Source organism: Mobula birostris, chromosome 9 (assembly GCF_030028105.1).
Source record: "Mobula birostris isolate sMobBir1 chromosome 9, sMobBir1.hap1, whole genome shotgun sequence".
Taxonomy (NCBI): domain Eukaryota; kingdom Metazoa; phylum Chordata; class Chondrichthyes; order Myliobatiformes; family Myliobatidae; genus Mobula; species Mobula birostris.
The window spans coordinates 109529030-109550409 of NC_092378.1; the positions used below are offsets into that span (position 1 = coordinate 109529030).

The 21380-nt window shown below is 42.0% G+C and overlaps 2 protein-coding genes across 5 annotated transcripts in view; one reads left to right on the top strand and one right to left on the bottom strand.

The window, feature by feature from the left end:
- Positions 1–11456: 11456 nt before the first annotated feature.
- Positions 11457–15132, bottom strand: polr3k (polymerase (RNA) III (DNA directed) polypeptide K). The gene is made up of 3 exons (XM_072268596.1): positions 14928–15132; positions 13508–13595; positions 11457–12203 (listed from the first exon to the last, which is right to left on the bottom strand). The coding sequence occupies exons 1-3, from the start codon at positions 15036–15038 to the stop codon at positions 12076–12078; spliced, it is 327 nt and encodes a 108-aa protein (XP_072124697.1). The 5' UTR covers positions 15039–15132; the 3' UTR covers positions 11457–12075.
- snrnp25 (small nuclear ribonucleoprotein 25) overlaps positions 14813–21380 on the top strand; it is an 88178-nt gene continuing 81610 nt past the window's right edge. For 2 of the 4 annotated variants that reach the window (XM_072268594.1, XM_072268593.1), the window contains exons 1-3: positions 14830–15223; positions 17167–17370; positions 18569–18659. In XM_072268594.1, the coding sequence (XP_072124695.1) occupies positions 17182–17370; positions 18569–18659 (280 nt within the window). In that variant the 5' untranslated portion in view covers positions 14830–15223; positions 17167–17181. Of the gene's footprint in view, positions 15224–17166; positions 17371–18568; positions 18660–21380 lie in introns of all 4 variants that reach the window. The other 2 variants (XM_072268592.1, XM_072268595.1) reach the window with 2 other exon arrangements.

Sequence of the window (21380 nt, forward strand, 5' to 3'; positions counted from 1 at the left end):
AAAGTGGGGCAAAGTATGTACTAAACCCCCAAAGCAATCAGGAGTAGATGGAACAAATTATATATTGGTATATTTGCAAAGTGCAAAAAAAAAGCCTCCAATTAGCAACAGTTTGTGAATCAATTATATAAGGTGAGTATTTGTTAAATTCATTTGAAGGAAGCATTAATTTGTATACAGCAAGTTTGGTTCTGGGAAATGAACTTGACCCTTCATCAGTCTTGGCCCGAAATGTCGACTGTATTTTTTTGCATAGATGCTGCTTGACCTACTGAGTTCCTCCAGCATTTTGTGTGTGTAGCTGACAACCAATGATATTTTGAAGTTAGTAAAGCAATTGTCCCTTAGTTGTTTGGTGTATTTCACATCCTTCCATATTTTTCTAATCTGTCTCTGGTACCCACTACTGTGTAAAGGGAAGCTATATTCTAGGTTGTGCAACACATTGTCATGAGGGCCAGGGGAAACACCTCTGGCCACTTTAGCTTGATCTTGTCAAGCAATTTAGCTAAACCTGCATTTCAGGGCCCCACTTTGTCTTTCAGCTGCCTGGTATGATTGAGAGTGGCAAGGGCAGGTGAAATGATGCTTACACTACAAGGCTTTCATTAACATGTAACTTTACCTGTAAAGTGAGTACTGCTATCACTTGAGATTTTTTTCAGGAATCCCAAACCAAGGAATAAATTCTCATAATAAAAATTAGCAACAGTCCCAGCATCATTTCTGAGTTGGATAAGCTTTTAGCCATGGAGATAACAACGAAGTAACAAGTACATAATCACAATCGGTACATTTGGGTAACTGCATAAATTCATTTAGAGGTGCACAAATGAACCCTGGGGCAGATACCAGCAGAGTCTTTCAGGATTATGTCTGGCAAATCATACAGTTGCTGCTACTTTTCTTGTTATGGTTGTGAACTTCACTTTCAATTATACCCACCATCCTTTATAGTCTTGTATGTAGTGTGCTTCAGTCCACAAAGTCTTTTCAGCCTCTGACGTGTCATGCTGTAATTTTACTAGTTCATCAAAAAATTTGCTAAGTATTAGCAGCCTGATCATACTGGAGTGCTTATGTAGACATAAAGATCTGCTGTTGCAAGGAGTCTGCTCATTTGTTCCCTCTAGTTATTTCCTCCTTCCTGTTAGTATGAACCATCAAGTTTATAACAATTGTAGTAAGTAATTGAAAAGTAAGAAAAGCTTCACAGTTAGTTCACCTTATTTTATCAGAGTTCCAAAGAGGCAAGAAACCCTTTTCAAAAATGTCATAATTGTCCAGTGTCATGTGCTACTCCCACAGCATAAGAAGATTCAGTGTAAATGTTTACACTGGCGCCAGCTGCAAGGATGCAGGATTTTAAGTTAAAAAAAAATTCAGCTGCTATATGATGTGCACAAACCATGAGATTTGCAATCTGCTGAAGGCCAGATCAATGGCATTTAAATCTGGTGACTTAGAAAGTTACAAGAGGTCTAGGTATCATCACTGGAAAGCCATCTCATAGATGAAATGGCAATTCTGGACTAAGCTTGAATCAAAGAACGATGCTCAACAGTTTTGGCAGGGCTTGAATGCCACCACCTCTTATAAAGTTAAATCAAGTGACATGGGTGACAACAGGGCTTTGCATCCAGATGGGCTCAGTGCCTGCTATGTTCGCTTTGACCGTCAAAACATGGGGGAAACATCATGAACTCCCACTGCCCCAGATGATACTGTCATTTCAGTCCCTAAAACCAAAGTGCAAGCAGCGTTCAGGAGGGTGAACCCTGAAAAACATCTGGCCCAGACGGGGTACCTTGTCAATTGCTAAAGACCCCTGTGCTGATCAACTGGCTGGAGTGTTCACTGAGATCTTCGGCACTCTGAGGAACCCACCTGCTTGAAGAAGCATCAATTATACTGGTGCCTAAGAAGAATGCGGTAACCTGCCTTAATGACTATTGTCCAGTAGCAGATACATCTACAATGATGAAGTGTTTCGAGAGGTTGGTGATGAAACATATCAACTCTTGTCTGAGAAACAACTTAGATCCACTCCAGTTTCTCTACTGGCATAGTAGATGCCATCTCATTGACTTTTCACTCAACCCTGGAATATCTAGACAGCAAAGGTGCATACATCAGGATGCTCTTTATTGACTACAGCTCTGTATTAAATACCATCACCCCTCCAACTAATCAATAAGGTCCAAGACATTGGCCTCAATACCTCCTTGTGCAGTGGATCCTCAATTTCCTCACTGACCCCATTTTGTTCATATTGGCATCAACATATCCACAATCTCCATCAGCACAGGTGCACCGCAAGCTAACAGATAGATAGGCAGACAGACTGATAGATACTTTATTGATCCCAAAGGAAATTACAGTGTCACAGTAGCATTATAAGTGCACAGATATATAAACAATAGATGAGAAGTAAGAAATAATAAAAAGTTACCTTAAAAATAAGATTTACAAGTTGAAGATGACAAGATTTACAAGATATACAAGTTCACACTAAGATGGTAGTTCAAGAATTTACCGAAATATTAGACAGTAATTGGTGCACATTCACACCATCCAGATAAGAAGTGATGGCCGTATTGCACGGGGTGTCTGCGACAGCAGGGTGTGGTATCTATCAATCTATCTGTGCAGGATCCAACCTAGATCATGTTAATCTCATGCAAGATACAATCCAGATCATGACAACCTAGCATGGTACACAACTGGGACCACGACGACCTCACGCAGGACACAACCTGGAAACAGCAACCTTTCTTTTTAACACTGCAGCTTTCCAATCTCAGCAACTAAGGTGTTGGTGTACCTTGATTACTCCACGTGGGAGGAAGTTCGCATTCCAGCAGCAGACTCAGTCCTTTGCTCAAATATGAGCAACCTGATCGGCTACCAGGCTGAATTCCTTTCTCCCATATAATAAATAAAGGTTTAGCCATGTTGGTGGAGCTATCATTGTCAATAATAAAATAAAATAATTAAGATAACTGGGTCCAGAACCCATGCCCTCTTATAACTCAAACATATTTATAATGCACTTGTGTACAAGGAGAAGGGCATGGTTCCAGTCACCCACACTGTTCTGAGAACTACTATTTTTATGCAGAATTGACTTGTCAGTTATGGATATTGATTGTTTGCTAAATTTTATATGTTCATATTCCTTACTTGCCATTTAAAGTAGACGTGCTAAAAGTCAGTATAAACTTCAAGGTGACTATCGCTATTTGAAGTTAATAAAGCAATTGTCCCTTAATAGTTGGGTGTTCGTTATTCATATCTCATCTGTCTCTGGCACCCCTACCTAGAAAGGGAAGCTATGTTCTCTCAGTTGATACCACACTGCCAGTCATTCTCACCTATCTGTCTACAGTAAGCAGGCAGTCTCATTTCAAAGGTCTCCCAAGTTTGGATATGATTACACCCTGCCGCAGTCATCCTCACCTGGATGTTGTCTTTAAACTTTGTCTTACTGCAACTTCCACACTGGCGCTGTCATACCTTCTTTGTAATGGCACTTACATGCTGGTCTCAGGATAATCTTCAGATATGATAATGCCAAGGAATTCAGAGTTTCTGACCTTGTCACCTCCGATCCCCTAATGAGGACTGGCTCATAGAACTCTGGTTTCTTCCTCCTATAGTCAATAATCAGCTCTTTGAATCAGAGGTTAATGTGACACTCCAGATTTTCAGTCTCCCTCGTATATGTTGATTCATCACCATCATTGATTAAGCCAACACCAGTGGTGTCATCAGTAACTTAAATATGGCATAGGAGCCATATTTATCTTGAGTCATAAGTGTAAAGGAAGTAGAGCAGGGATCTAAGCATATGCTTCGTGGTGCACCTGTGCTGATGCTGATTGTGGAACAGTTGTTGCCAATTGTACTGACTACAGTCTGCAAATGAGGAAATTAAGGATCCAGTTGCACAAAAATCTATTGAGGCCTGGGTCTTGAGGCTCAGTGATTAGTTTTGAGGGGATGATAGCGTTGAATGCTGAGCTGTTGTTAATGAAGAGTATCCTAATGTATGCATCATCATTGTCCAGATGTTCCAGAGCGGAGTGATGAGCCAATGAAATGGGATCTGCCGTTGACCTGTTGTGACAGTAGGCATATTAAAGTGGATCCAATTCACTCCTCAGGCAATTGTTGATATGCTTCATGACCAACCTCTCAAAGAAAACACTTTGTCAACATGGATATAATTTCTACTGAATGACAGGCATTAAGGCAGTATTCCAGGTATGTGGGATTAGTAATCTTGAATTTGGTATAGTTTTTGTCTCATTGAAGGAGAATTTGCTTGTGGAACAAGTTCACAGAACCTTTGCAAGGTTGAAGCCCAAGCTGATAAGGCGGAGTAAATTGGGTTATATCATTGTGAACTTGAAGGATCATGTATTTTACCTGATCAGATAATTTAATTTTAAGGCATATAATTGAATCAGGATTTTGGCATGCACTCCTATCAAGTCCTGAAGGTACAGGAACAACTGTGGATCAAGCATTTGATCCACAACAAATGTAGACCTCACTCATGTTAGGGTCAACTTCTCCATCAAGTTTCTGAACAATCCATGAATACTATCTCATTGGCAGTCCTGACGAAGGGTCTCGGCCTGAAACGTCGACTGCACCTCTTCCCAGAGATGCTGCCTGGCCTGCTGCGTTCACCAGCAACTTTTATGTGTGATACTATCTCATTATTTGTTTTGCAACTCACAGTAATCATTATGCCTTGCACTGTCCTGCTGCTGCAAAATAAATTTCACGACATACATTGAGTGATTTCCTATACCCAATAAAGTGGCTACTGAGTGTATGTTCATGGTCTCCTGCTGCTGTATCCCATCCACTTCAAAGCTTGATGTGTTGTGCATTCAAAGATGCTCTTCTGCAGACCACTGTTGTAATGTGTGTGATTATCTTGAGTTACTGTCACCTTCTTGTCAACTTAACTCAGTCTGGCCATTCTCCTCTGACCTCTCTGATTAACAAGGCACTTTTACCCACAGTACCATCACTCACTGGATTTTTTTTCTATTTTTGTTTATCACACTATTCTGTATAAACTCTAGAAGATGTTGTGTGTGAAAATCTCAGGATATCAGCAGTTTCTGAGATACTCAAACCACTCTGTCTGGCACGAACAATCATTCCATGGTCAATGTCACTTAGATCACATTTCTTCTCCATTCTGATGTTCAGTCTGAACAACAGCTGAACCTCTTGACAATGCTTGAATGATTTTATGCATTGACTTATCGTAACATGATTGGCTGAATAGATATTTGTATTAACGGGCAGTTGTACAGGTGTACCTAATAAAGCTGCCACTAATAATAATCCTGATTCTTATTAGATTATGAAGACACGTAGTCCTCTTTATTGTCATTTAGTAATGCATGCATTAAGAAATGATACAATATTCTGATGTAGGATTCTACTCGCTATCAGTTAAGGCATGGAATACAAAAGCAGGAGAATCATACTATACCCGTGGAGATCAGTTTGAGGCACAGCTGGTGAACTGTGTGTAATCCGATCACCATCCTACAGGAACATGTAATTGTACTGTTGAACTGTGCAGAGATTTACCAGGGGTTAGAAGATTAGTTATGAAAAAACCGGAACGAAGGATAATTCAGGTGTATGAAACGAAGACAGGGTGAATGAAAACTATTTCCTTTCACCAAATAAAGGATATGGATTTCAGCTACTGTATTTCAAAGAATTAGAGAGAGAAATGGATTTTTACCCAAAGAGTAATGGAGTTACTGTTACAATTTAACTGCTTTGAAGAATGATGCTTCAAAGGGCGATGAAGAGTTAGGCAGCAGGCATTCAGGCTTCCTTCAAGTTAGTGAACTAGAACACGTTCAACAATTTGTCAGCAGACCTAAATGAATATGCCACAGTCATCACTGATTCCATAAAGACATGCATTGATGGAAGTGTTCCCACAAACATATTCTGACTCTTCCCCAACCAAAAGCCATGAATGATCCAGGAGATTCATAATCTACTCTGGGCTAGATCTGTGGTGTTAGAACATAGAACATAGAAAGCCTATGACACAATACAGGCACTTCAGCCCAGAAAGTTGTGCCGAACACGTCCCTACCCTAGAAATTACTGGGGTTACCCATAGCTCTCTCTTTTTCTAAGCTCCATGTACCTATCCAAAAGTCTCTTAAAAGACCCTACCATATCTGCCTCCACCACCATTGCCGGCAGCCCATTCCGAGCACTCACCACTCTGTGTAAAAAACTTACCCCTGACATCTCCTCTGTACCTACTCCGAAGCACATTAAACCTGTGCCCTCTTGTGGCAGCCATTTCAGCCCAGGGAAAAAGCCTCTGATTATCCACACGATTAATGCCTCTCATCATCTTATACACCTCTATCAGGTCACCTCTCATCTTCCCTCACTCTAAGGAGAAAAGGCCGAGTTCACTCAACCTGTTTTCATAAGTCATGCTCCCCAATCCAGGCAACATCCTTGTAAACCTCCTCTGCACCCTTTCTATGGTTTCCACATCCTTCCTGTAGTGAAGTGACCAGTACTGAGCACAGTCACAGTGGGGTCTGACCAGGGTCGTATATAGCAGCAATATTACCACTCGGCTCCTAAATTCAATCCCATGATTGATGAAGGCCAGTGCACTGTATGCCTTTTTAACCACAGAGTCAACCTGCACAGCTGCTTTGAGTGTCCCATGGACTCAGACCCCAAGATCCCTCTGATCCTCCACACTACCAAGAGTCTTACCATTAATACTATATTCTGTCATCATATTTGACCTAACAAAATGAACCACTTCACACTTACCTGGGTTGAACTCCATCTGCCACTTCTCAGCTCACTTTTGCATCCTATCAATGTCCCGCTGTAACCTCTGACAACCCTCCACACTATCCACAACACCCCTAACCTTTGTGTCATCAGCAAACTTACTAACCCATCCCTCCACTTCCTCATCCAGGTCATTTATAAAAATCACGAAGAGTAACAGTCCCAGAACAGATCCCTGAGGCACACCACTGGTCACTGACCTCCATGCAGAATATGACCGTCTACAACCACTCTTTGCCTTTTGTGGGCAAGCCAGTTCTGGATCCACAAAGCAATGTCCCCTTGGATCCCATGCCTCCTTACTTTCTCAATGAGCCTTGCATGGGGTACCTTATCAAATGCCTGACTGAAATCCATATACACATCTATTGCTCTTCCTTCATCAATGTGTTTAGTCACATCCTCAAAAAATTCAATCAGGCTCATAAGGCACAATCTGCCCTTGACAAAGCCATGCTGACTGTTCCTAATCATATTATACTTCTCCAAATGTTCATAAATCCTGCCTCTTAGGATCTTCTCCATCAACTTACCAAACACTGAAGTAAGACTTGCTGGTCTATAATTTCCTGGGCTATCCCTACTCCCTTTCTTGAATAAGGGAACAACATCTGAAACCCTCCAATCCTCCAGAACCTCTCCCATTCCCATTGATGATGCAAAGATCACCAGAGGCTCAGAAATCTCCTCCCTCACCTCCCATAGTAACCTGGGGTACATCTCATCCGGTCCCGGCAACTTATCCAACTTGATGCTTTCCAAAAGCTCCAGCACATCCTCTTTGTTAATATCTACATGCTCAAGCTTTTCAGTCCGCTGCAGGTCATCCCTACAATCACCAAGATCCTTTTCCATAGTGAATACTGAAGTATTCATTAAGTACCTCTGCTATTTCCTCCAGTTCCATACACACTTCCCACTGTCACACTTGATAGGTCCTATTCTTTCATGTCTTATCCTCTTGCTCTTCATATTCTTGTAGAACGCCTTGGGGTTTTCCTTAATCCTGCCCGCCAAGGCCTTCTCATGGCCCCTTCTGGCTCTCCTAATTTCCTTTTTAAGTTCCTTCCTGTTACCCTTATAATCATCTAGATCTCTAACATTACCTAACTCTCTGAATCTTTCCTAAACTTTTCTTTTCTTCTTGAATAGATTTACTAGGGGTGATTGATAAGTTCATGGCCCAAGGTAGGAGGAGTCAATTTTAGAAAACCTAGCACATTTATTTTTCAACATAGTCCCCTCCTACATTTACACACTTAGTCCAGCGGTCGTGGAGCACATGGATCTTGGACCTGCAGAAAATGCCCACAGCAAGGGTGATTGATAAGTTTGTGGCCTAAGGTAGAAGGAGATGAGTTATTAACTTCAAACTTTCTGCATAATCACTCAAAGAGTTAAACTGTATATGCACGTAACAAGAGCTGTATAACTCATCTCCTTCTACCTTAGGCCACGAACTTATCAATCACACCCGTACTACAGCCTTTGTGCACCATGGTTCCTGTACCCTCCCACAACTTCCCTGTCTAATTGGAATGTATCTATGCAGAACTCCACACAAATATCCCCTGAACATTTGCCACATTTTTTTAATACCTTTCCCTGAAAACATCTGTTCCCAGTTTAAGCTTCCAAGGTCCTGCCTGATAGCCTCATAATTTCCCTCACTCCAATCAAACACTTTTCTAACTTGACTGTTCCTATCTCTCTCCAATGTTATTGTAAAGGAGATAGAATTATGATCACTATTTCCAAAATGCTCTCCCACTGAGAGATCTGACACCTGACCAGGTTCATTTCCCAATACCAAATTAAGTACGGTCTCTCCTCTTGTAAGCTAATCTACATATTGTGTCAAGAAACCTTCCTGAACACACCTAACAAATTCCACCCCATCTAAACCCATTGCTCTAGGGAGGTGCCAATCCATATTTGGGAAATTAAAATCTCCCATCATGACAACTCTGTTATTATTACACCTTTCCAGGATCTGTTTCCCTACCTGCTCCTTAATATCCCTGTTACTATTAGGCGGCCTATAAAAAACACCCAGTAGAATTATTGACCCCTTCCTGTTCCACCCACAGACACTCCATAGACAATCCCTCCATGCCATCCACCTTTTCTGCAGCCCTGACACTATCTCTGATCAACAGTGCCACACCCCACCTCTTTAGCCTCCCTCCCTCTCCTTTCTGAAACATCTAAAACCCAGCACTTGAAGTAACCATTCCTGTCGTCTCTGTAATGGCCACATCATAGATCCAAGTACAGATCCACGCTCTAAGTTTATCCGCTTTGTTCACAATACTCCTTGTATTAAAATAGACACATCTCAAACCATCAGTCTGAGTGCATCCCTTCTCTATCACCTGCCTGTCCTCCCTCACACACTGTCTCCAAGCTTTCTCTATTTGTGAGCCAATTGCCTCTTCACCAGTCTCTTCAGTTTGGTTCCCACCCCTCAACATTCTAGTTTAAACTCTCCCCAGTAGCCTTAGCAAACCTCCCCACCAGGATATTGGTCCCCCTGGGATTCAAGTGCAACCTGTCCTTTTTGTACAGATCACACCTGCCCCAAAAGAGGTCCCAATGATCCAGAAATCTGAATCCCTGCCCCCTGCTCCAATCCCTCAGCCACATATTTATCCTCCACCTCATTCTATTCCTACTCACTGTCACATGGCACAGGTAGAGGTTACTACCTTTGCGGTCCTGTTTTCGGCTGATGACCCAAAGTTATACAAGAAGTCCAAGCACTATCTCCAATGATCATTGTAAATGCATTACAAACTAAACTGGAATCACAATATAACTTCCTACACAGGGAGATTGGGCAGTATAAGTGGCAACAACCCATCACTTCCATGGATTTTATGTATGTTTTGTTAGGGAGAACTATGATACACCTACACAATTCTCCACGTATCTGGATGTCCCAGTAATTTTAGTCTCTGAGGCCAATATCCAGGTGTCAGAGGGTGATTCTGCTCTGAACCATTTAGACAACAGGAATTTGTACAGCACGCTGATGTTCATCAATGCAGCTTTCTGTTCGACACAATCATCCCATTCAAACTTATCATCAAGCTTCAAGACCCCGGCCTTTGTACCTCCCTCTGCAACTGGCTGCTCAGCTCCCTCATTGGCAGGACCTCAATCAGTGAGAATTGGTAACATCCCCTCTTTGCTGACCATCAGCATACAGGCAGCTCAAGACTGCACGCTTTCCTATACATACACGACTGTATGACGAAGAACAGATCCAATGTCATCTTTGAACTTGACGACACTTCTGTTGTTGGATGAATCACAGGTGGTAATGATTTGACTTACTTGGTTGAGCTCTGTTATAGACAAACTCTCACTCAATGGCAGCAAAACTAAAGGGCTGATTGTTGTCTTCAGGAAGGGGGAGGGTGAAATTACAATGGAGAGAAGCAACAGCTTTAAATTCCTGCGTGTTAATATATTGGACGATTTTTCCTGGGCCATCGCATAGATATAATCACAAGCCATGTTGATGCTATGGCCATAAAAAGTTCATCAATGCCTCTAGTTCCTCGGGGGGGGGGGGGGTAAAGTAGTTCGGCATGTTCCCATCAACCCTAATCATTTTTATTGATGCACTAGAGAAAAGATTCTGTTTGGTCTTGGTATAGCCTCTGTTCTGCACTTGACCGCAAAAAAAACCCCCTGCAGAGTTGAGTTGTTAACACAGCTCAGCACATCATGGGAACCAGCCTCCCCTCTATGGACCATCTACACTTCTCTCTGCCTCAGTAAATCAGCCAACATAATCAAAGGTCCCACCCACCCCTGACATTATCTCTACTCCCCTCTCCCACTGGGCAGAAGATACAGAAACCTAAAAGCACACACCAGCAGGCTCAAGGACAGCTTCTATCCTAATATTATTGGACTCTTGAGCAGACCTCTTGTATAAGATGGACTCCTGGCTTCATAATCTACCTTATTATGATCTTACACTATCATTTACTCACAGTGCATTTTTGGGTCGCTTTTACTTTATTCTGCATTGGCACTGTTTTACCTTATTGTAACTCAATGCACTGTGCTATGATCTGTATAAACAACATGCTACACAAGCTTTTCACTGTATCATGAAACTAATTAACTAATACTAAAATAAGAAAAGTATGGCAACATCTTTACCCTAGTAGGTGATTAATGAACTGTTAACAAACTCTTACAACGTACTGTTGGAAATATCTTGATTAGTTGCATCATGATCCAGAATGGCAATGGAAAAATCTAGGAACACAAGAAGCTGCAGTGAGTGGTGAACTATGTTCAATACATCACAGGGACACCCTCCCCACCACTGATAGTATCTACAGGTGCTGCCTCAAGAAGGCAACATCTAAAATCAAAGATACCCATCTTTTTGCAGCTACCATCAGAGGCCTGAAGTGCTACACCTCCAGGTTCAGGAACAGCCACTGCCCTTTAACCATTCAGTTCTTGAACCAATCAGCAAGATCTTTATCACTATAGTTTAGCAATACTAAAATGGATTTTTTAAATGTTTTATGTGAAGGAAGTTTATAATTTACATTAGTTTATCCTCATGAATGCTGCTTAGAAGATGTATACCTGTGATGCTGCCATTAGTTTGTCACTGCACTCGTGCATATGACAAGAAACTCAACTTTGAAGGTTGAAACATGCACATTTAAACTCCTTGGAAGAACTTGAGCCATAATCTTCAAGGCTATAGCTAATGAATTTGAGTAGTTTACTTTTTGGCTGGCACCTGGGCTACACATTTCTTCGATTCTGACTCTAAATTCATTTTGATTCAGGACCCAGTGATCATCACAAAGAAAGTATGCAATACAACATCAGAAGTTTGACTTTTTCCATTTATAATTCTTAACAAGATATCAGGATCCTTCAAAGAAATTTAAATCACTCAATAAAGTGAGGAAAACTGCATGAAAGACAGTTAAATACGTGTTGAAGTATCAGGAAAAAAACTGTCAACTACTACATACAGTTGAAGATTAAAATGGCCTAACTACCATTGAACTACAACTTAAATGAATTTCGATAAACATTATCAGATATATTAATTATTGCTGAAAGTTCGGTTTTCTGTAGAAGCATTTCGATACAACTAAAAATGCATTCTTACAAAACTTAGTCAGCAGCTGCCATACAGCAGTTTTAATCTCTCCACCGATGTCCACATCCTGGTTTACAGCACTTGTAAAATGTGGTCATAGGTTCATCAGCAGATCGGGTTTGTATTTGCATGAAATATGCCCGAGGATGTTCACATTTGGGACATGGCTCTGCAAAAAATGGAGAGAAAATTAATCTTCTTAAAGAAATAAAGTCTATGTTTAGCAGTTGAAGCTCATCTACTTCTCTGTGAATAATGATAGCCTTAATTGGTATAGCTTAGTTATTTTTACCTGTCTGCACTTACTTTATCAACATGATTCTATCAATGTAATTGCAAAACAAATTATCCTTCACCTACTGACCAGTAAATTAAAAGGATTAGAGGGAGGAATGGGATAATGCAAATCTCTAACATGAAAATGCTAGAGAAAAAATTGGAAAGCGTACTCACATTTTTCTGTTTATACAAGTAGAAAATCTCAAGCACAAAACAGAGAGAAATTCCCCACCCTTTTCCTTCATTGCAATAAAGGAAAAAAAACATGATTTAACACTTCACATGTTCATGTGTTTCAACAAATAATAATAACTCTTTTATTGACTACAGTGGAGCAGTGGCTATGTGCCCACCACAATAGCACCACAGTTAGTGTGGCACTATTACAGCTCAGGATTTTCCGGAGCTTGGAGTTCAATCCCCGTGCCCTCTTTTATGTCCTCCCCACGGAGGTTTCGTCCGGGTGCTCAGGTTTTCTCCCACAGTCCAAAGACGTACCAGTTAGTTGGTTAATTGGTCATAGTATATTATCCCATGATTAGTCTAGAGTTAAATTTGGGGTTGCTGGCAGCAAGGCTTGGAAGACCAGAAGGGCCTATTCCTCACTGCATGTCTGAGTAAATAAAGAAAGCTCAGGAACAAAGCTGGGTTAACAGTTTTTTTCCCCCCAGTGGTATAAATTGAGAAATAAATATTATCGAGACACTAAATGAATTTTCATGCTCTTGAGCTATGATATTTTACATCCTACCTGAGACTTAACATAACATCTGGAAAGTGGCTATAACCACTAAGTATTGAACCTATATTATTCGAGATGATATTTATTATTGAAATGAAACTTGAACAAATAGAATTCAACTTTACGTTATCAAATTTCTGGAATGAAAAGCTTGAAAAGAAATAGATCTCCAACATAGATTGATTAAACTTTCCATTTTGGAAGTTAAAAAATCTACAAGCCCATTAACTGAATATACAAGCAATCAAATTTAAGTCAACACAATTAAATTTTGTTGAATAAATTGATTTAGAAATATTCAAATAAAAATGGTAAAACATCATCTAGCTGCAATTTATGTAGCAGCATCCCTTCTGAATTGCTATTAAAACTCAGGATATCCACAACCACTTCATTGTATAATGTTATTGTAGTTCTTCATTTCAAATATGACTTGTGTTAGCACGTCATACCTGCTGTAGAGTCAACGTTTTCCCACGCTGCAGCACCACCTAATACATCATCAACTTCTTTCAGCTTGGGATATTTTCTGTTGGTTACCTTCAAAACATACGAGAAATATAACAAACATCATACAGCATGTAAGCATAGTCTAAATTTGAAGAAGTGAAGGACGAATAAAGCCTCAATCACAAATCAACACTTCTAATGCAGCATTTTCCCCAAAAAAACTCAATGCTACATATTAAACCCAATAATGGAACTTGGACTAAAGTTTTAACCAATCTGAAATTCACCAATCTCCTTATTTCCTCTCACCTCCCTATACCCGTCTCTATTTCCTGAGGAGACTGAGGTCCTTTAACATCTGCCAGACGATGCTGAGGATGTTCTACGAGTCTGTGGTGGCCAGTGCTATCATGTTTGCTGTTGTGTGCTGGAGCAGCAGGCTGAGGGTAGCAGACACCAACAGAATTAACAAACTCATTTGTAAGGCCAGTGATGTTGTGGGGATGGAACTGGGCTCTCTCATGGTGGTGTCTGAAAAGAGGATGCTGTCCAAGTTGCATGCCATCTTGGACAATGTCTCCCATCCACTACATAATGTACTGGTTGGGCACAGGAGTACATTCAGCCAGATACTCATTCCACCGAGATGCAACACAGAGCATCATAGGAAGTCATTCCTGCCTGTGGCCATCAAACTTTACAACTCCTCCCTTGGAGGGTCAGACACCCTGAGCCAATAGGCTGGTCCTGGACTTATTTCCTGGCATAATTTACATATTACTATTTAACTATTTATGGTTTTATTACTATTAATTATTTATGGTGCAACTAACAAATACCAATTTCTCCCGGGATCAATAAAGTATGACTATGACCCACTCCTCTTATTTCGCCTGTCCCTTTCTAGTTCATACTGCACTCCATTCTCCCTCCCCAGTACTCCCCCCTCATTCTATTCTCTCCATCTCTTTCCAGCAACACCACCTTTCTCCCCTCCTCAAATACTCCCCCTCACCCCACAGGATCACTTCCCTGAACAGCCCACTCCCCTCCCTCTGCCTTCACTTCACACCCTACATCTTCCGCCCAGATACTCCCTCCACTTTCATTCTTCTTCCCACCCCTTCCCCCTCCTCCCACACTCTTTACTTTTCCCTCTCCTTCCATGAACTCCCTCTCCTGCCTCCTCCCCTCCCTCCCTCTTCCCCTTTCCCTCCCACTCCTTTATCCCTGTTCCCCTCCCTCTCCTACCTCCTCCCCTCTTCCCACCTTCCCTTCCCCTACCTTTTCTCTCCCCTCCCCCAACAATTGCCCCATCGGTCTCATGGTCAGTTCTTTTCCCCCCACCCTTCCCGTACCAACTCTTCCTACATCCCCAATTCCTCTTATTCTTAACTACCCCAAAACCCTTCCCTGCCTTACTTTGCGAGTAATGTTGTGGACATAAGGACAAGTGTTACAGGCGAACCGGTAACACTTCTGTCCCTCTTCTACGATCAGGACATTCCCGCACGTCGGACAAAAAAGCAACATTGTCCCGGTGCGCCTCCAAAGTGCATCCTCCGGCGAACCCCGTGTCCGGGTATTAGTTCCGTCCCATGCTGGCTCACGGCCTGGATTCTCGTCGAACAGATCCGCCGGAGAGGCCTAAAGGTTACACTCGTACCTGGTGCAATGGTGGATATGATTTTAGTCCACTGTCACTACTGAGTTTGGAGGTGTGTAGTTTGTCCTTTGCAAATGGTGAATGACGGGAGGTCAGATGAAGTGGACGGAAGGACTGACGGGGTTAAGAATATAGGCAAAAAAATTCTGGGAGCGGTTGGGGATGGAGAAGGGGAAAAGTAAGGGCTGGGCTGTGAGGGGAGGGTAAAGGTCGTATGGGGTGAGAAGGAGAGCCGGGCATAGAAGAACAAAGGTGGAGGAGATTTGGGGTGGGCAGAAGAAAACTGAGGATTGGATAGAGGACAAACAAGAGAAAGTCTGCAGATGCTGGCAACAATCCAAGCAACACACACAAAATGCTGGAGGAACTCAGCAGGCCAGGCAACATCTAATGAAAAGAGTAAACAGTCGACGTTTCGGGCTGAGACCCTTCATCAGGACTGGGGGAAAAAAAAGATGAGAATTTAGAGCAAGAAGGTGGAGGGAGGGGAGGAAGAAGTACAAGGTGATAGGTGAAACCGGGGGAGGGTGAAGTAAAGAGCTGGGAAGCTGATAGGTGAAAGAGATAAAGAGCTGGAGAAGGGGGATTCTGATAGGAAAGGGTAGGTGACCATGGAAGAAAGGGAGGACGTTGTTGGAGGAAGAATAGATGGAATCATGGGAGTTTGGGATTAGCTGGGCGAATGTGGATTAGAAATTGTTGCGTGACTAATGATGGAGGTGAATGCAGGAAGGCTAGGAAGTGCAGAGTGAGCGGAATGGATGGATGGAATGTGAGGTAGTCTATGTTTAGTCTCACCAATGTGGAGTAGGCTGTGCTGGATACAGTAGGTGACCCCGAAAAGAGTCACAGGTGAAGTTTTGCCTCACCTGGATGGACTTTTTGGGGCCCTGAATGATGGTAAGGGAGGAGGTAAAGGAACAGGTGTAGCACTTGTCCCACTTGTAGGGATAGGTGCCTGGAGGGAAATCAGTGAGGAGGGACACATAGACAAAGGAGTCATGGGGAGAGCAATCCATGCAGAAAGTGGAGAGTATTGGGTGGGGTGGGGGGATATGTGATATGAAAAAAAAGAGAATGGGGTCAAGTGAGAGAGAATTGATAGGCATTATGAGGAGGTAGAGTAGGAGAGAGCAAATGTGGAAGGAGAACTGAAAGAGGGAGAGTAAGAGAGGGGAGGAGCGAGTAGGAGAGGAATGGACAAGGGATGAAATAGACTAATAGGAGAGATAGGTGGAATAGCAGGGAGAAGGGAGGGAAAGATGACAAGAATGGGAGAATGATGAATGGGACTGGGGAGTGGAGATGGTAGTAGGAAGGAGAATGTGGGAGGGAATGAGGTATGGACAACGAGGGTAAAAAAGGGAGAAAGGAAGTAAGAGAGCCAGTGGAGAAAGAGCAGAGAAGATGGAGCAGAAGGTTGGGCAAAAGAAGGAGGAAAAAGGTTAGAGAAAGAGAAAGGGATTTTCTTGAATGGAGACTGAATGAACAAACACACAAATGACAGGAAAGGCGGGGAGGAAAGAGGAGTCAACGAATGGAGGAGAGAGTAGAACAACAGACATTAACATTGGAGACAATGAGATGGAGATGGCAATGGACTCCTAAAAAATTCAGGGAGAGGACTAATAGAGAAAGACTGCAGACCAACATACAGAAGGAGAAAAGTCCAGTTCTACACAATGCAGAGGGTGTGAGAGTATGTAAGACCCACAATGATCCTTCACTCCCACTGTAGCATTCACTTGTTCCTTAACTTTTACCTGGGTTTTTGATTTAGATTGGTTGAATTGGAAGTTCAAATTAGATATAAATCATTCCTCAGTTCATACTTTGTGGGGGGGGGGGTGTGGAATGAGGTAACGTTTGACTTCATTAAAGTAACAACACTTATACCAAGTTAATAAAGTTAGCGTGATTAATTCTGCATTTTGGAATTGTATGGCTATTTGCAAAAATGCTAACTTTTTGGAGATTTTTTGATCCAATTTGAAGAGCTGCTGATTTGGGATGACTGATGAAATTAAAAAGGAATCTCCATCCATCAGCATTAAGGAGGAAGAAGCTGTTGCAATTTATAGTCAAGAGAAAGCAGCAGAGGAGGATGAAGAGTTATCACATGCAGAAATCTTGGACCTATTTCAGGAAGGTCTGGCTATGATAGTTCAGGATCCTTTGCTGTGTGACCTGCCTGTACAGGTGTGTATCTTGAAAAGAACCAAGACCTGACCTTAGCCTTTTTAATATATCATTAAATTTAAAAATGTATTTTTATGATGGGGATGGGAATCATGTTGTTACTGCAGATCTGTGATATGTGTCTTTATGATCTTTATTGAGGACTAAAATAGCAGTATCTGAACAACATAATTTTAACAAAATGTGCAACAGTTATTCTTTGTATTGGCTACAAAGACAAAATTGTCTCCTGCACATTTAGTTTAAACTCAGTAATCTCAGCAGAGGCAGTGATAAAACTATTTGATCTTAAAAAAAAACCCAAAGCAATGAAGGGAAAGTGCAAATGAAATAAGAAGTATTTTGGTTACTTTAAAAAATTTCAGTTGAGAATGTTAAAATACTTTTAAGTATATCAGGACAAGCTGGATTCTTGGCTCTATAATTAGGAAAAAGAAACCAAAAGCTAAGAAGCCATAACAAACCTTTATTACCCAGACATAATAATTGCATAGAATTACGGCAGAACGCTTTGGGAAAATGTCATCAGAGTGGGCTTGTCGTGAATTTCACAGTTGCTGGGTCTCAGATATATAATGAAATTTCCAGTGTAGATACAGTAGTCAACATCAGAAAGACTTGCAGATGAAGTGTTGGCTCAGCTGGAAGGATTGTTTGCGGCCCTGAATGGTGGTGAAGAAGGAGGTGATGTTTCAGAATCAGCTCTATGATTACTGACATTGGTCGTGGCAGGAGCACAGTGCAAGACCTAAACAGCATAATAAATTACAAAACGTACAATTGACAAATAATGAGGTAGTGCTGTTGGATTCAAGGACTGTTCAGGCATCTGAACAGAAGGGAGAAGCAATTTTTTATACATAAGAATGCACCTGTACCCCTTCCCCAAGGAACAGGTACACTCAATGCAAAGAGGGCATGTCCTGGATGGTGATGGTCTTACATGATGGATGCTGCTTTCTTGACCGCAGGGAGGGTTGTTCCCATGTCTGAGTCTACAGCCCTCTGCAGCTTCTTGCAATCCTGTGCATTGGAGCCTCTGTACCAGGTGGTGATACGACCAGTCAGAATGTTCTTTAGTGTACCTTTGTAGAACTTTGGAAGAATCTGGTGACGTGCTAAATCTCTTCAAACTCCTATTGAAGTAAAGTCATTTACTTCATCGTTATTGATAATGTCAAATTTTGTTTTTATTCAGGTTACTTTGGAAGAGATAAATTCACAGATAGCACTTGAATATGGGCAGGCAATGACTGTGAAAGTAAAGAAAGGAGATGGTGAAATTATGCGTAAGTGTTTTTTCCTTATTATTAAGTCTACAGCTGTAACTTTTTGAGAATAACTATCTTGTTACTGAAAATTAAATCTCCTGGGGTAAGTTAAGGTAAAGGTGCTAGCTATGAGTGAATCCTAGGGAGCTCAAATCATAAATCAGAGAGAGTAAGGTTAATTTCTGTTTACCTTACATTCCCATCTTCATTTAAAAAGCAAAGAAATTGAAGGAATAGAGTACAGTGGTCCATTATATGAAGGTTGATAGTCACTACCTAGCTCTTGTTCAGAAGAAAGGAATTATGCTCAACCTTGCTAGCAATCTGCTTCATAAATCTCCCCCCTTTCCCATATGTTGGGAATGGCGAGGGTGGAGCACCAAAGGAGGGATGTTGGGGGGGGGGCGTGGGTGAGCCCAGACACACCTAGCCTGAGACTCCAGGCAAAGACATTTGTTTCCAAACAATTGGTTTATTGATCAGTACAGAATTTCTCTTTAGTGCTTCCTGCTCCTTCCCCTCTCCCTCCCCCTTCCCATTCTCAGTCCACAAAAGGGACCCATATCAGAAACAGGTTTATCATCATTCACGTATGACATCATTAGTGCTGGGCACGTGGCCAAGTGGTTAAGGCGTTCGTCTAGTTATCTCAAGGTGGCTAGTTCAAGCCTCAGCTGTGGCAGCGTGTTTGTGCCCTTCAGCACGGCACTTAACCACACATTGCTTTAGTCTGTGTGAGGAGTGGGGCCCCACATACAATTCCAATCTGCGTCTTGTAAGGCATGAAAATGCCCGACGCAAGCCTCTCATGGTCTGGGTTAACGTTCCCTCCCTCCCTCCCCCACATATGTCATGAAACTAGATTTTTGCAGCAACAGCAGCAGTATGGTGCAATACATAAAATTACCTCAGTACTGTGCAGAAGTATTAGATCCCTAGCTAAGAACAACACCAAACTACCGGCCTATATCCTGCCCGTCAACAACATGGAAGCTCCTGTCAGGCATCATATCCACCAAGCTGGGGGTGCTGCTTATGGCTGTACAAGAGCAGGTGCTGAGCACGATAGCAATAGAAGCAACGGTCTATCACAGAGAAGACCCAAGATGCGGACTGTGCAAGGAGTCTGCTGAAACCATCCAGCACGTAGTAGTAGAGTGCAAGATGCAGGCAAGGACAGCAAAAACTGAATGGTACAACCAGGTTGCAGGAATTGTGTACAGGAATGTCTGCGCTGGGTGTGGATTGGGCATTCCGAAATCCAAATGGTAGTAGAGAATGTCAGAGCTAAGATCTTGTGGGACTTCCAAATAAAAACTGGTAAGCAGGTACTGGCCAACCAACCTTAAATAGCAATACTGGACAAGGAACAGAAGAAAGTGATAGTGATAGATGAGGCAATCCTGAATGACAGTAACATCAGGAAGGAAGAATTTGAGAAGTTGGAGAAATACCAGGGCTTGAAAGAGCAGAGAAAAGATGTGGAAGGTTAAAGCCAGAGTGATTCCAGTGGTGATAGGAGTACTTGGAACTGACACAAGGACTGGGAGAGTGGCTCTGACAAATCCTGGGAACAACATCTGAGATCTCGGTCCAGAAGAGTGCACTATTATGAACAGTAAGGGTACTGTGCCAAACCCTCAGGCTCCCAGGCCTCAGGTAGAGGACCCAAGATTGAGGGAAAAAAAAACACATACACACCACTCATAAGGAGTAAGTTAGGAATTGATGGTGTAACCCTCTCACTGAGAGCTCATACACAAACTCAACTCGCTAACTAGCACTGCTAACGGCCACATGACTGTGTGGTGAGAACGCCACCTTTCATGAATAATATACATCTAGGGTCAGTAGGAACTGGGGTCCAACCAAATTGGAATGTTGTGATGTTCCGATTAAAGAAACCTTGATCTGAGCGAACGCTGTGTAAATACTGCCCGTACACAATTATCGGTCGGCAAGAAATAACAGATTGTACGCTGCATAAAATTATAAAGAAAGTATATTTACTGATTTCAACTTTATCAAAGAGTTATTAGGAGAGAAAAAAATGAAAATAAAAAAAAATAAAAGGACCCATTACAGATAAACCAGTCTAAATGTTCACATGACTGTTGGAGTTTGTCTCTTCCAACGCTGGGTATGATCGTTGCCCATGGCACCAAACCCATGGTTTGCGTAAAAGCAACTGGCACAGTCTAAACTTACCTCGAAGTCCATCTTGAACAAACTGGCTCTTTCTCAGGAGTATCAGCCCTTCCTCCTTGGAGCCATTCATTTGCAAAAAGCACTTCTTGCAATGGGGACTCTCCTTCCCACGGCATTCTACAGCATCCTCCCTTCTGTCCCACTCTGCAGCTCCCAGCAAAAGACCCCAAACCAGACTACTGTCCGTCACAAAACTCTCTCCACCTCGGTCTCTCAAGAATCTTCTCCCGATCCCACCATCCTGACTGGCTGATGCAACATTCCTAAGTTGAACAACGGGACTTCTTATCATTCTACCAACAGAGCACAATGCTTTTGCAGAAAACTGCTAAAATAAAACACCTGCAGCATAGCAGTAGAAATCTTAACCGGGGTATTATAATGGCTTTGCGGCCAAACTTATAGTCATAGTCATACTTTATTGATCCCGGGGGAAATTGGTTTTCGTTACAGTTACACCATAAATAATAAATAGTAATAGAACCATAAGTAGTTTAATATGTCAATTATGCCAGTAAATTATGAAATAAG